The sequence below is a fragment of the Nuphar pumila genome, chromosome 2 (assembly GCF_984573655.1).
Source record: "Nuphar pumila chromosome 2, dmNupPumi1.hap1.1, whole genome shotgun sequence".
Classification (NCBI taxonomy): domain Eukaryota; kingdom Viridiplantae; phylum Streptophyta; class Magnoliopsida; order Nymphaeales; family Nymphaeaceae; genus Nuphar; species Nuphar pumila.
This window is the reverse complement of record NC_143250.1, coordinates 141,193,914-141,210,176: the sequence shown is the minus strand read 5'-3', so window position 1 is coordinate 141,210,176 and position 16,263 is coordinate 141,193,914. Positions and strand designations below refer to the sequence as shown.

At 40.4% G+C, this 16,263-nt stretch overlaps 1 protein-coding gene across 1 annotated transcript; it reads left to right on the top strand.

Annotated features, from left to right (window-relative positions):
• Positions 1–810: 810 nt before the first annotated feature.
• On the top strand, positions 811–12,046 carry LOC149847358 (uncharacterized). Its single transcript, XM_089998395.1, has 8 exons — positions 811–961; positions 1,248–1,465; positions 2,397–2,905; positions 3,754–4,541; positions 8,738–8,824; positions 9,242–9,459; positions 10,024–10,523; positions 11,075–12,046. The coding sequence occupies exons 1-8, from the start codon at positions 832–834 to the stop codon at positions 11,964–11,966; spliced, it is 3,342 nt and encodes a 1,113-aa protein (XP_089854521.1). The 5' UTR covers positions 811–831; the 3' UTR covers positions 11,967–12,046.
• The last annotated feature ends 4,217 nt before the right edge of the window (positions 12,047–16,263 follow it).

Sequence of the window (16,263 nt, the reverse complement as noted above, 5' to 3'; positions counted from 1 at the left end):
AACGGACCTCGATCTTTCAAAGTCCGTTAACGGATCACGCCTCCTCAGAATCCGTAACGGGTCCTTCCACGTTTCATAACCGTTCGTGGGTTATAAAAGCATGGTAAGGGCTGGGGTTACGAATAGGCTGAGACAGACGCATTTCTGAAGCTCTGCGATTTCTCATCTCCCCTGTTGCTCTCTCTCTTTCCTGAGTTATCCCGAACGGAGTTATTCTGCAATATTGGTTCGAAGAGGCTGTTTTCGAAGGACGATCCGTCGGAATGCACCGTTCAGATCGTCATGGCTATTGTATCTTGGGGGAAGGACGCCGGACCCTGTCTTGCACTGTATGTGGGGGTGAATCTTCTCTAAGGGGAGTACTTTTGTACGCCTTAGCCTTTTACATAATCTAAACATGTTCTTGTTGTTTCTATTATGTTTTTTGCATCTGTTTGTTCTTTTGCACTTGTCTGGATTTTGGTCTGATGTGAAAAATGTCATGCTTGCTCTCTGTTTGTGTTTCGATCTACTGTTAATCATGATTTATATGTTGTTTTATATTATGATGTTGATTGTGAAACCGTGTGATCCGTAATATAATCCAATAGGTTTCTTTAGTAAAATATCAAAAAGAACGGGGGAGAGAGAGTTGAAAGAAGCGGCTGTTTGTGAATTGTTTCACTAACCACTGGCCGGGATTTGTAAATTCAATCAATACTTAAGCTGTTTTTGTAATTTGGCCAAAATTTAGGCTTGTGTTTATAAACTTTCCAAAATAACAAAAAAACAAGGGCTACAAATCTACAGTCTTGCATTGCAACAGTAATTGAGGAGAGAGGAAAGGAACTCATGGATATCTCTGAAGCAGCATCTCCTCTTCTTGGTGGTGGTTATTATGTAGAAGACACCACCGATTTCAAAGGCCGTCCTGCTTTCCGGTCCAAATCAGGAGGATGGAGATCCTCTCTCTTCCTCATCGGTAAGAAGAAAAAGGAAAGAAAGCAAACATAGAAGGTCTGATTACTTTCTTGTTTAGTTAAAAAATAGGACATATGAAAAATGATAGTTTGTGCAGAGTCCCGACTACTATCATTGAAAAAGCTTTTGTATCTAATTGGGTGTTTGGATGCACGATGTTGTGTTATGCCCCATCTTGCAATATCCCAGTTTTTTGGATAAATGGTTGCATAGAAAATTTGTTTTTTTTTTTCTTCTGTTTTTGGGTATCTTATTGATTAAGTTGAATGGAAATCATTTGAATGAAGGTGCTGAGATGACAGAGAGATTTGCTTGCTATGGGGTGGGTTCTAACCTCATCACGTACCTAACGGGACCGCTGCACCAGTCGAACGCAACAGCGGCACGGAACGTGAACGTGTGGGCTGGTGTGGCGGACATGCTCCCTTTGTTGGGAGCGTTTGTGGCGGATTCCTACTCGGGGCGTTACAGAACCATCCTCTTCTCCTCTCTCATCTACCTCCTAGTAAGAGAAACAAGACCTCTCTCTCTCAGTTTTTTTGGATTTATAACTCGAAGAAACCGCACCCAGACCCTGCCCCTGGGTCTATGCTACACGTTGGCTTGGGGAGAGGAGCGACGCCCATGGGAATCGAACATTGACTGTCCGTCTAGTAGCCAAGGCCCCCACCCCACTACGCCAACCCCCTTGGGGCTCTCTCTCTCTCTTAGTTGGCATGCTCATCTTGAACTGTACAATAGAAACAGAGTTTAGAGGGAGTTTAAAGAAGTGATCCTGCCATTGTGGAACATCTCTTGCCATTCAAAACTTTGTGTGACAATGATGCCAGCTTTGTAAAATTAAAGAGTACTGCATCTTGCTGTAAAACTTACATAGTTGCACTGCAAGACTTCCCCTTGTAGTGTTGAGCATGCATTTGCCGCTATCCTGTTAATGGGCCCTGTTTCATTGGCCTTAGATTTGTGGCTTCAACTCCAATGCTATTGTGATTTGTGCTACAATTTGGGATGACAAGGCCCATTCTCTGCACCGGTTTGGTCTATGTTTTTTAATATGAAGAGCGGAGAAACCACCCTTGGGATCAGAGGCCCAGTCACACCGGCTATGCCTGCGCTACTTACGTAGCGCACCTCTTGCCCCAGGGAGTCACCTTGTGAAAAATTTAGCCCAGGGTTCTGCCTTCCTGGTTAGTTGTTGTCACCTGACATGGGACGTTCATGGTTTGAAACGTACTGGGGGCATTGTGTGCCACAACTCGAATCTGGTTGTACTCCCCATGAGCAGGGGGAACCTCTAGGGTTTTACTTTTACCAACCTGAGGCCTGCCAATATGCGGTTGGTGATTGAGGGATGGCATTTTCCTTGGCTTAGCCAAAAAAATAGTGAAAAATTGATGCCCAATGTCTGAAGACTGAGACCAGTGTGAATTGTTCAGGGCTTGGTCCTCTTGACTTTATCAGCAATACTTCCATTTGGTTGCAATGGTGACAGCAACACCTCCACATGTTCTCCGTCAAAGTTCCATGTTGCCTTCTTCTTCTTCTCTCTTTACTTGGTTGCGATAGGCTTTGGAGGACATAAGCCATGCATCCAGGCATTCGGCGCAGACCAATTTGACGAGACCAATCCCGAAGAGCAGAAGTTCAAGACTTCTTTTTTCAATTGGTGGTATCTTGGAGTGTGGGTTGGAAGTCTGGCCTCCCTAGTGGCTGTAAATTACATTCAAGAAGATGTGGGTTGGGGACTTGGATATGGTATCCCATGCTTGTCGATGGCATTGTCGATGGCAGTTTTCTTGGTTGGAACCTTTACGTACCGGTTTAAATTTACTCAAGAAGAAAGCCCCTTCAAAAGGATTGTACAAGTGTTTGTTGCAGCTATTCGTAAATCAAAATGGCATATAGAAGAATCAGAGGGTTCCTTTGGTGCTACCAGTCAGTTCAGGTAAAAAAACTGTCTAAACTTCCTGTGGTTTGCCTAGTGTCCTCTGTTTTATCTGCTTCCACAGATATTGCTATTGTCCTCCCATTCTGAACTGCCCATTATAAGAGAATACACTTTTTAATGTTGCATTTTTATCAACTAGACATATAGGCATTCTAACATGCAGTAACAGTTGGCAGCTGTTTTCAAATGTTGGAGTATAGAAAGGGAGGTAGCCTATCTTCTTCTTCTATGAGCATGATGTTATAGATAATTATTAATCCTCATGTGGCATTAATAAATTCTCCCTTTTACAGAACCCTTTTTGCAGCATACGTTTTTTTTTAGTGCAAGCACAATTTTTTTCCATGGGCACCATATTCTTAGTTTAAGATAATAAAAACTCAGCAAATCAAACCCCTCTTGTGAGTAATGAAATCATTCTTTTGGTAAAATATGCTGCTGCATTGTCATCCTAAGGCTCTATTTTGAACAAGAAATTTTCATCTGCGATTAACTCTTAACACATTATGAGACATTCTATCAGAAATCACAAAAAAGGCATCAGCGTTACTAGACATGGATAATGTGATAGTAATCGAAACAACCTAATGTCCTAATAACAAATAATTAGAAGAGAAGAAAAAGTTCTCTGCAACATATCATTTGTTATTTTTTCTTGGGTTTGGTGTATTATGAGAGGCCTTGCAAACAATGTACAGTGAATCCATAGAAGATTATAATATTTAGGCATGCTGAAATGTGACGAGGTACTAATGAAGCTTGGAGAATTACATTTTTTGATCAATTTCACTGACGTGGTCATGGTTATATCATATGTTTTTATTTTTTTTTCTTGTGATGAATAGGTTCCTAAATAGAGCTGCTATTCCATTAAATTCAGATTGTTCCTCTCCATCAAAGAGGACCAACTGGATTGTATGCTCTGTTGCACAAGTGGAAGAAGTGAAAGGAGTTTTACGCCTGATTCCTATATGGGCTGCTTGTTTAATGTATGGAGTTGTTTTTGGTCAGCAAGCAACTTTCTTCACGAAACAAGGTAGCACTATGGACAGAAAAATCAGTTTCAGTTTCCTTGTCCCAGCAGCATCCCTCCAGTGCTTCATTGGTATCTCTGTAATTCTCTTCATCCCAATCTATGACCGCATCCTTGTTCCAATTGCTAGGAGTTTCACAGGGCATCCCTCTGGCATAACACAGCTGCAGAGGGTAGGAACTGGGATGTTCTTCTCAATATTGTCTATGGTAGTGGCAGCTTTAGTAGAGCTGAAGAGACTGAATATTGCAAGAGAGTCAGATTTGATAGACCTGCCTATGGTGACTGTACCTATGAGTATATGGTGGTTGTTACCTCAGTATCTCTTATGTGGAATTTCTGAGGTCTTTGCAATGGTGGGATTGCAAGAGTTCTTTTATGATCAGATGCCAGACACGCTGCGCAGTATGGGGATTGCGCTTTATATTAGCATACTTGGTGTGGGGAGCTTTCTAAGTGGCCTTTTGATCTCTCTGATAGAGAAGCTGAGCAGTGCAACAAGCAGGGGCAGTTGGTTCTCCACTAATCTAAATAGAGCTCATTTAGATTACTTTTATTGGATGTTGGCAGGGCTTAGTGTTCTTGAATTGTGCTTGTATCTGTTTTTTGCTCAATCATATGTTTACAGGAGTAGATACCCCGTATATATGGATGGGTGCCTGCAACAGAAGGCTAATTTCAGCACAAATGATGTGAAGATATGAGCAGTGTTGTGTACTTTTGGTGGAAATAGTTGTACTAGTTAAGTCAAGTTATGAAAAGTCCTCATGCTGCAAGCCTCCTCATTAAAACCAAATATGCATAAAGAATCCTATCATTCTGTTTCTATTGAATGTCATGTATACTGTGTGATCGCAATTCTAATGTTTTACATTAGTGATATACAAAATGTTTGAAGTAATTACCCACAGTCACAAGTCAATAAACCATTATTGTAATTATCCAGATATCAAGTATTTGCTACATGGAGCATATCTTTCATTAATTTATTGGTAATTTACTGATTATTAAAATATATGAAGAAATAACTAAAAGTTAAGTCACTAAACCAATGTATTAGCCGCAACCTCCCATAAAACCTATTAAAGAAACTAATGGATTAGCCACTTCTCTCATACGCTAACTTTGGGTAACAATATTACTACCACTAATTTACCATCTAATATGTACATGAAAAATAATTTTGTACATGAATAAGATGAACCCTTTCCTTTTTGTTGAAAAGTGTTTAACTAGATTTTGGTCAAAATTAGCAAATGTGATGCTTTTTGCATATGTTTGTGACGAAGCAGCCTACACTCATGGTTTATACTATAGGTGGGTGTAGGTTATATATAGTTAGTCTCTCTCTCTCTCTCTCTCTCTCTCTCTCTGTCTCTCTCTCTCTCTCTCTCTCTCTGCCACCACCCATGGAAAGTCTGACTTTTGGTTACTTGGTGGTGTGGGAATTGTTTCCTCCTAACCATCCATAAGGTGTAGTCTATATTGATTTTCAATGTTAAAGTTTTTTTTATAGACAAGCTGGGGTTAGGCAAACCCGGACCAGTTATATAACATGTTCCAAGTATGTTAAATAAACTGGACTTCACAAATGTGTTCAACATGTTCAATTTATTAAATATCAATTGTTGGATAATGCTTTTTTGATAAACAAATATGAATTTTTGAGCTTTAAAGTTTATAAAAATTATAAGCTGTTGTTTTTTTAATCCTCATAAAAACCTGCTCCCATGTTATATTCAGTTGATTCAAAAGCAAATTCTTACTAAACAAAACATGTAGATCACACCTGAAAGGCCTGATTCCAAAAGAAAATATCCAATAAAATTAAATTTTATGACTCTTACTGTTAGCACTTATTTGAAAATGTTAAAAAAAAACTGTGTGCTTAGGCAGCGCATTGATGGGAAATAATGTGGGTGTAAAATACATTGGATCCAAAAAGATCTGATTGGGACCCAATACCCTATCCATGCATTGTTGTCAACTTTAACATCGTCCAAAGGTGGGTCCATGTTCCCTTATCCAAACAATGCCAGACAAAGTTGCTTAAGTCTTGAATATAACCAAAATGTTGACAAATCCTGTACCATATATTTGACCATAATGACAGATAACGACATCCAAAGTAAGTATTTTTTGGGGGAAAAAATAATAGCATTTTTTTAATGAAAAAGAACATGGTGTTTTACCAACCAATAAAGATCTTAACTATAAGCATAATCTTTATAAAAATTAATTTTTATATTTTTAAACTATTTTCATAGCACTCCTTGGGGGCAAGATGAGAATGGACCAACTATTAAATCTTGGGTGGAAATCTCTTTTACCTATTGCTCTCGGTAATCTATTATTGACAACTTCTTCCCAACTCGTTTCACTGTAACAGAATAGGATATTCCAGATTCATATCCTCTCTCAAGCAAGAGAAAGAAACATCAAATTATTCATGGATATTCGCGATATGTTTCCTATGGTGACTGGGTTCATGAAATATGGTCAACAGACAGTACGAGCTGCAAGATACATTGGTCAAAGTTTCATGATTACCTTATCTCACGTGAATCGTTTACCTGTAACTATTCAATAAAGATCATGGAATTTTACACTGCCAGAACAATGACTCCTAGCATGGCAGGCCGAACCAGCGCGACTAGGTCTCTCTAATCCTGGGGTGGTTTCTCCATGTAAATATAAAAAAACCATTTTCCTAGCATTTCTCAATAAAATGCGAGAACAATAAAAAGTTTTCATTTTAAAAATGAAAAAATTACATTTTCCATTTTTGAACTTTTCTTGTTATGGATTTGACATGACTTGACCAAATTTAGCTAAAAATATATGAAATTGGCAAGAGGGATCAGTTTCAAGGCACTTGGAACTTCACTACCACGGGGGTTGCCCTAGAAGTCACTCATCGTGCATGTGCATCACTTTGATGGATCTCACTTTTTATTCTTAATTTTTTATGCCATCCATGCATAAAAAATTATGATATATGCGTAGAATTTTATAAGGTTTGAAAAATCTAAGGTCTACAATGCATGATATTTTTCTAACTCATAATATTTTTCTCTTTTTTAATAAAAAAAAAAAACATGATTCAAAGATTTTGCTTAAAGGGGCGCAGAAAAAAAATTGATAATAAAATAAAATTAAAACTAAAATATATCCAAGATTTTGCTTAAAGGGGGCTAAAAAATTTATAATAAAATAAATAATAAAAGGGGGCAATATAAATTTTTATAATAAAATAATAAAATTTTCAAAACTTTCTTAAAGAGGGCAAAATATTTTATAATAAAATAAAATATATCTAGGATTTTTCTTAAAGGGAGGCAAAAAAATTATAATAAACTAAAATATAAAAGGGGCCAATATAAATTTTTATAATAAAATAATGATTTTTTTCAAAACTTTAGGAGGGGCTCGAGCCCCTCCTCGCACCCCGATCCGCCCTTGCACATCACCTTGTGTTGGAATGTTGCATATTCAAAAACTAATGGTATAGCTGTATAACTGGTAGGGGTCGGACTAACCCCAGCTTTCGCTGTCAAAAAAAATGATCCCTGTCATTTGGACTATGCTGAACTCATCCATGAGATCCGATTAAATTGAAACAATTTGCGTTTATGATTTTCAGATGTGACACGACATCATGATAGTGCAAATACTCTAAAAAAAAACATCATGATGGTGCGAATGCATGCATAGTTTTAATAAGTTGAAATGAATAATAACTCAATGTTCAGGTCTTTCTGACTGAATCTTGTCTTATAGATGTGATCTACATAGTTTGTAGAGTGGGAATTAGCTTTTTCATAACCAAATTCTGCTTTTTATGTACAAGTTTTTTTCAGATTAAAATATCAACTGTCATAAATGCACCAAACATTTTAACTTAAACTTTTTTTTCTAGAAATAAACCATCAAATGATTGTCCCCTAACAAATCAAATATGTTAAATACATCTATATAGTCACATGAAATCAAAACGATTTACACTTATGAGTTTCACCTTGATGATACGGCATAGGCATTCAATACCAAGTACTTTTCCCTTGATATTATGGAAATACCATGATATGAACAAGTATTCATTTTCTAAAATTTCTATATTTTGATAAAAAAATCCTCATATTTTATAATTTATTTTCTTAAGGAAAACACAAAACTTTGAATTCCACCAGTTTTTTCTTGCAGAGAAAATCACAATATCTAGAATTGCTATAATGATGCATGATTTTTAGCCTAAGGGGTCTGGCGTACTTGGGTTGGGCCTAGGCCATCAGGCCAATGGTCCAAGTTCAAATCCTATGGGTGTCACCCCCTTCTGCAAGCTGAAGCAATGTGATTCGCCGGAGTCAGCGGTGAAAGGTAAGCCCACAGAGTCTTACGTTACCAGTACAGCCACCCAGGCAGAGCCAGTGAGACCAAGTCTTTAATCATGGTAGCGGTTTCTCCGGTAATAAATCGAAAAAAAATAATATTTTGATTTTTTCTCAATAAAAAATGGGCAGTGAAGTGATTGGCTGTTCAATTTTCGGCGCAAAGCGCGCTCGATCGTCGAATAGAAAATCTGCTAAGCAAGGGGACACAATTCACGATCTTTGGCTTAAGTGAGAAACTCCAACACATCAAACGACCAGAATAAGAGCCAAAAGAAACAAATTTTTAAAGGAATTAAGAACACAAAGAGGTTTGCGTTGCAAACGACGATTGTGGGGAGAGAAGAAATTTCATGGCAATCTCTGAAACATCATCTCCTCTTCTTGTTGGTGGTGCTGGTGGTGGTTATTACGTCGATGGTGCCCTCGATTTCAATGGCCGTCCGGCCATCCGGTCGAGATCCGGCGGGTGGAGATCCTCCCTCTTCATAATAGGTAAGAAGAAAGGAGAACTAATGACTCCCTCTGTTCAGCACTTCAGCTATTGTCTTTGTATCTGCAAATTAAGAATTAGACATAATAAGGCAAGGAATTTGGGTTAAATCTCACTTCCCTCATTGAAATAAGGTTTTGGATGCACCCACTTGTCCAAACAATCTGGATAAGTTGGGGTATTTTGTTATACGCCATAATGCAATATCCCTACTTATCCTGATTTTCTGGATAAGTGGGTGCATCTAGAAATCCATTATGTGAAAAACCAGTCTGTTTGTTATGCTCCCATATTGCAATATCCCGACTTATCCTGGTTTTCTGCCACTTATCCTGAAATATATTATGTGAAGAACTGTCTGTTTGTTCTATGGGGTTTGGCATCATTGTTGATTAATTCGTTTTGACGGATTGGTGAAGGTGTTGAGTTGTCGGAGAGGTTTGCTTATTATGGGATCTCATCAAATCTCATTACGTATCTCACTGGATCGCTGCACCTGTCGAACGCAACTGCAGCAGAGAACGTAAACGTGTGGGCGGGCGTGGGGTGGTTGCTCCCTTTGTTGGGAGCGTTTGTGGCTGATTCCTACCTGGGGCGATACAGAACCATCCTCTTCTCCTCTGTTATCTACCTCCTAGTAAGAGAAACGAGACTCTCTCTCTCTCTCTCTCTCTCTCTCTCTCTCTCTCTCTCTCTCTCTCTCTCTCTCTCTCTCTCTCTCTCTCTCTCTCTCTAGCCGTGCAAATTGCAATACAAAAACAAGAAAGATGGAAGGGATTCTTCTTTACACAAAGGAAAATGGTCAATAGATGTAGATATTTGTTATTGCATGCTTAAGAGAAGTTCCCTATTTGCTATAGGCAATTTTTACCATGCATGGCAGCATGAGTTTAGATACAATTAGTCCACATGGATCAATCTCTCTAAGATTTTTGTCATGAAGCGTATTTGTACAGTTTATGTTGTATCCAATCCTATCTTTCTAAAGCTATTATTATCAAGTATAGTTGTACAGTGTATAGAGTTGAACTGCAACACCTTTCTTAAACCAACTTGAATTAAGTATACTTCAAGATTGCTGCAACTATGAAAACTAGGGTTGTCAATGATCAAGTTGTTTGTGGCAGTGTGGTCTACCAGATTATAGGGTCTAAAGTCTTTTTCCAATGTTTGATGACTGGGACTGGCATGAATTTCACAGGGATTGGTGTTATTGACTCTATCAGTTGTGCTTCCATTTGATTGCAATGGCGCCGGTGATGCTTCTTCATCCAAGTTTCAAGTGGCCTTCTTCTTCTTCTCTCTCTACTTGGTTGCTATAGGTCAAGGTGGGCATAAGCCATGTGTGCAGGCATTTGGTGCAGATCAGTTTGATGAAACCAATCCAAAAGAGAAGAAGTCAAAAAGTTCCTTTTTCAATTGGTGGTATTTTGGGTTGTGTTTTGGAAGTATGATCTCCATAATGGTTGTTAATTATATTCAAGAAGATGTGGGCTGGGGACTTGGATATGGTATCCCATGCTTGTCAATGGCATTGGCACTTGCAATTTTCTTGGTTGGAACCTTTACTTACCGGTTTAATCTTGCTCAAAAGGAAAGTCCTTTTACAAGGATTGCAGAAGTGTTTGTTGCAACTATTCGTAAATCAAGATGGCCAATAGAAGATTTCAAGTGCTCCTCTGGCCTTACCAGGCAATACAGGTAAAAAACAATGCAAAAACTTGCCTATTGATATCCTTAGCCTGCATGACAGTTTTCTCTGCTCCCCCAAGATCATGGTACTTCTGCTAACTCTCACGAAATCCACACCTCACCTACACTGTTGATTAAGGGTATGCACAGCTATGGGAGATTGCTGTTTCCCACTTCCTGCACAGAATATGCACAAAGCTTCCATCTTGATGGGAAACATGTCCCTGGTTTGAGTTGATAGAAATATAGGCCATTATTTTTCAATGATGATACCACATTGTTTAGGTTGAAGGTGTAAAATTCTCTTTTTTTTAGCATACAAATATTCCTCTGCTTATAGCCGAGGAAAAGGCGATACTGTTCTTAGAACCAGGCCGACTTGGAGATTATATACCTTGGATCTCTTTGAGCTCTTCATAATATTATTTTAGACAAGCTGAAATGTGGGCAGCATTGAAGGAAGCTTTTTGAATTATGCATGAATATGGGGGACATGTCATTATTTAAGCTTTTATGCTGTGATTGTAATCTCAGAGACTATTGTTTCTCATGTTGCATAGGTTCCTAAATAAAGCTGCTATCCCACTGAACTCTGATTGTTCTTCTCCACTGAAAAGAAACAAATGGATGGTATGCTCTGTAGCACAAGTGGAAGAGGTGAAAGGAGTTCTACAGTTGATACCCATATGGGCTACATGTTTGATGTATGGAGTTGTTTTTGCTCAATGTTCAACTTTCTTCACAAAGCAAGGTAGCACCATGGATAGAAAAATTGGTTCAAGCTTCATTTTTCCAGCAGCAACCCTTCAAAGCTTCATTGGTGTCACCATAGTTCTCTTCATCCCAATCTATGAGGGAATCCTTGTTCCAATTGCTAGGCATTTCACAGGCATCCCCTCTGGTATAACAATGCTCCAGAGAATAGGGACTGGGATGTTCTTGTCAATATTGTGTATGGTAGTAGCAGCTCTGGTGGAACTGAAGAGACTCAAGGTTGCAAGAGATGCAGGTTTAGTAGATTTGCCAATGGTGACTGTGCCTATGAGCATATGGTGGTTGTTGCCGCAATATCTCATATTTGGACTCGCTGATGTCTTTACGGTTGTGGGTCTGCAAGAATTCTTTTATGATGAGATGCCAGAGACACTGAGGAGTATGGGGATTGCCCTTTATCTTAGCACATTGGGGGTGGGATACTTCTTAAGTGGTCTTTTGGTCTCCCTACTAGAGAAGTTGAGCAGTACAACTAGTGGAGGAAGTTGGTTCTCCGACAATCTTAATAAAGCTCATCTAGACTACTTTTACTGGATTTTGGCTTGCCTTAGTCTTCTTGAATTTTGCTTGTATCTATTCTTTGCTCAACCCTATGTTTATAAGAGCAGGCAGCTTAGTTACAAGGATGAGTCCCATCATGGGGGTACTTGTTCCAACACAACTAATGTGAATATATGAGCTGCATTGTTGGCTTTGATGGAATCCTTCCATTCCAATTTGAGGGATTCTCATTATAGATTTGTAATTGCAATATTTTACTATAGTGAAATGTAAGAATTGTAGAAATTGTTTGAAGTCATTTCCTCAAAATAGGAAAAACTTGACTAGCGCAGATCAGGTCATGCTGAACATGAGCGTTTTTGCTCATGCGGACATCGTGGCCGTCTGTTTGCATTTTGGATGAATGCCACGTGGTTTTGTTGACTTTTGAGCTTTTTAAAATGCAAATCCGATGGCCACGATGTCAGCATGAGCAAAAACGCTCATGTTCAGCATGACCTGATCTGCTTCCATTCCTTGTGGAGTTAAATCTCTCTCTCTCTCTCTCTCTCTCTCTTTCTCTAGTAGATATTGGTCTTTATTCAATCTCCCTTTCTGTAAACTTGTTGTCGTCGCTGCAAGATGTTGTTCTCACCTTTGTGTATGGTCCTGTCGTGTCTACTTCGCGACCAATGTTTTGGGCTGATTTGGATCGAGTTCTGGTTACATTTGGAGCTCTTCAGTGTTTAGGAGGGGATTTCAATTGTCTGTTGTCCATGCAAGATTCTAGTTTACCGGTTCTTCTCAACCCCTCCATTAGGGGGTTTCAGGAGTTTGTTCAGCGGAACCAACTTTACTCAGTACCTCATGTGGGGGAGCAATTCTCATGGTCAAATATGGGGTTTCGCCCTTGCTTGCGGATACTTGATCGCGTTTTTCTCTCCCCAGAACTATTTCACGCAGTTCTGGATGTCACTGCTTGTCTGCTGCCATGGACCATGTCCGATCATGGACAAATGATTGTTTCGTGGGGCGCAGGCTTCAAGGCGTGTCGTAGGTTCTTCTTTGAGGAATGGTGGCTTCGGGTGCCAGACTTTCAGCAGTTGGTAGGTCAATCGTGGGCTCAACCTGCTACGGGATCTTGGGTGGCCATCTGCACCCATGCTAAGCTTCTTCGTCTTCGGAAACGTATTAAGAAATGGCTAAGTTTTAATAACCTGAACAAGTTTAGGTTCATCGGCCAGTGGGAAGCCGAGCTCTCCGATTTGGCCCAACGTCAGGTCGATCTTGTTGGTGTACCGGAGGGTCAAGTGCTTCAGTTGCAGGAGCGTATTGTCGTACTCTTTGCTCTCGTTGCAGAATGGAGAGCACGAGATGAGCTTAGATGGAAGTTGAGGGCTAGAGTTGCATGGTTGGCTAATGGCGATGATAATACACGATTTTTTCATATGAACGCATCAAATAAATACAGTAAGAACCGGATACTCTCGATCGAGATCGATGAATGTCAGTTTGGTCCGCACAATTGTCTGCCAGCTATTACTTCTTATTTCTCCAGGTTGTATTCGGTCGACTTAGGCGTCGGGGGTGTCATTGGCGATATGGGGTATAAGCGGTTGGCGGCAAACCAATCTGTTTCTTTGCAGGTTAGATTCACTGAAGTGGAGCTTTCGAATGCTATTAGCGAACTATCGGGATGGAAGGCACCAAGCCTTGATGGTTTTCACATCGACTTCTTTAAAGCATTTTGGTCAAGTGTTAAAACTGACCTGCTCCACTTGTTCGATGAATTCTATCGTAATGCGAGGTTGCCTAAACCATATCATGTGGCAGTCATCTCTTTGATTCCTAAGAGGCAAGGGGCGTCAGACATATCCAACTTCAGGCCGATTTCAGTGATGGGTGCTCTGTATCGCATTATATCTAAAGTGTTGGCTAATCGATTGCTCGCTGTCATTGATCAACTTGTTTCTCCGAACCAGGGTGCTTTTATTCCAGGTCGAAGTTTGCAAGGATTTTTTATTTGTGCAACTGAGCTTCTTCACTCTTTACAGTCGACTGGATCACCGCACTTCATGCTAAAATTGGATTTTCACAAGGCTTATGACAGTCTGGCATGGGATTTTCTGATTGAATCTCTAACAAATATGGGGTTTGGCAGCCGATTTATAGCATGGGTTAAGGAGTTGGTCACAAAATCCGTATCATCAGTTTGCATCAATGGAATGAGAGGGGAAAAATTCAAGTTGGCTAGAGGTGTACGACAGGGTTGTCCTCTAGCACCTATCCTTTTTAATATCGCGGTAGATGGTTTACCTATTCTCATGAAAATGGCAGAAGAAACAGGTTTCTTGGAATCCTTGGGCATTCCTGGTTTTGTTGGTCACACAATTCAATATGCAGACGATACTTTAATATTTGGACATGTGAATGTTAATCAAATGTCCAGGTTGCGCTTCATTATTAAAGTCTTCGCTGCAATTTCAGGCTTTCACCTGAACGAGAGTAAGTGTACTCTGGTCTTACTCAATGCTGACCCTCTTCTCCAATCGGCTGCTGCAAGGATCTTCAACTGCTCAATATCCGACCTTCCTGTCAATTTCTTGGGTCTATCGTTGCACTCTCTGCAGCCAGCAGGAACTTCTACTTGGATGTCTACCATAGAGCGGGTGCAAGGGAGATTGCAGGCTTGGAAGGCTTGATATTTATCTTTTGCGGGACGAGTGACGCTCATTCGCCATGTTTTAGCCAGATTACCAGAGTTTCGAATGAGCATGTCTATTATACCGACGATAGTAGAGCAGACGATTAACCGTTTGCTTGCGCACTTTCTTTGGTCTGGGAATGTGTCGCACAAAAAGTACCCGTTTGTTTCTTGGCAACTGATCGTTCTCCCGAGGCAGCGAGGCGGCTTGGAGATTCCAGCTCTGAGAAAGAGGAGCATCGTTTTAGTCTCGAAGTGGGCTTGGGAAGCTTCCACATCTCAATCTTCTTGGGCTACGTTTGTTAGGCAAAAATATGGTAGTCTACATGAATCCCTTCTTTCCACACCTAGTTCAGTGTGTCACTCGTCCCTCTGGCTGGAGTGGCGGAAGACACTTCGATCCTTCAGTGACAGAGATCTTAGGCCGGTTCATGGCCTGCCGTGGCTTCACTGGGCCATGGCGAGCGGAGATAGGTTCTCCATTAAGCAAGTTTACCATTCCTTGTTGTCGTCCGGGATGGACTGGTTTCCCAGTGATTGTATGTGGGGTAAGGAGCCAGCTCCAAGGGCAAAAGCTTTGGCGTGGCTGATGGCTCTGGATCGTGTTCAAACCCAAATTAATGTCAGGAAACGGGGGATTCAATTTCCAAGCATGTGCGTTCTTTGCGAGAAGGCTGTAGAGGACACGACTCACCTATTTTGGCTCTGCCCGGTCGTTCTAGACTTATTTTTTCAAACTTGGGGTGCGCCACTTGTTCAAACTCGTCCATGCTCCGTTATTCGGGACCTCTTGCTTGGTCCCAGGATTGTACGTCACAAAAAAAATGGAGATTATTGTGGTGGGTTTGGTTGCTTTCAGCATGGTGGGTCATATGGACCGAAAGAAACAACATCTTTTTCAGGGGCATCAAATTCGATTTCGGAAGGCTTTGGCAACGGGTCATGTCTGATGTGTATCTGGCTCTTAAGTTACATAGTAGGGGGGAGGGGCTGATCGGCTTGTACTCTGATAATTGTGGTTGTTTTGCTCTTATGTTTCTCTTTTGTCTCTCCCATCCAATATTCTCTTGGATGTATTTTGGTAATGTTGAATGGTGAATGCTCTCTCTCTCTTGGTGGTAAATAGAGACTACATTATGAAACCCTTGCAAGAAAATGATGAACAGAAACGAAATTCAAAATATAGTCATTGTTTTTCTGAAAACTGTCAATCAATGGCTTTCATTTATTATTGTCGTTTTAACTTGGGTTAAATCAGGAGTCAAATCACAATAGTGACCCTTTATCATTAAGGGCACGTTTGAAAGTAAGAAAGACTTAGAAAAAGTGCAGGTAGGAAGAAAAAAAATGTACTGTTTTTTTACCGTTAAACTACAATATTTTTTAGAGTTTTGATAGGAAACATTCATCCACCTGAGAGAGTGGAGGAATGTTTTTTACGGAAAGAAAATGTTAATTTAACACACATGTCCACCACAGCCCTCCTAACCAGTATTGCTGCTACTCTTCTTCCAACCCATCTCACCACCACCCATCGCCAGGACTCAGCCCTCCTAACCATCACCACTTATCTAGTCACCTCTCTTCAGCAGCACCACCGGTCCACCACCCAATTGTGGAAGAAAAGGAAGAAGACGGCCCCTAATCAACAAGCCAGGCCGCACCACCACACAATGGGCGGTCTCACTTCGAGACGCAGAGCAGCAAAAAGGTGGATTGCCTGCCAGAGAAGCCTCTACCAGGGAACTGCTGCAGCGGTGGGTGCAATCCCTGTGCGTGGATATCTACTAT

Excerpts from the sequence above, each read along its gene's own strand:
- LOC149847358 (XM_089998395.1), top strand. The coding sequence starts at position 832 with ATGGATATCTCTGAAGCAGCATCTCCTCTTCTTGGTGGTGGTTATTAT. Across the intron at positions 4,542-8,737 it reads TCTTGAATTGTGCTTGTATC|ATTACGTCGATGGTGCCCTC; the intron begins TGTTTTTTGCTC and ends CTGGTGGTGGTT. Across the intron at positions 8,825-9,241 it reads ATCCTCCCTCTTCATAATAG|GTGTTGAGTTGTCGGAGAGG; the intron begins GTAAGAAGAAAG and ends GGATTGGTGAAG.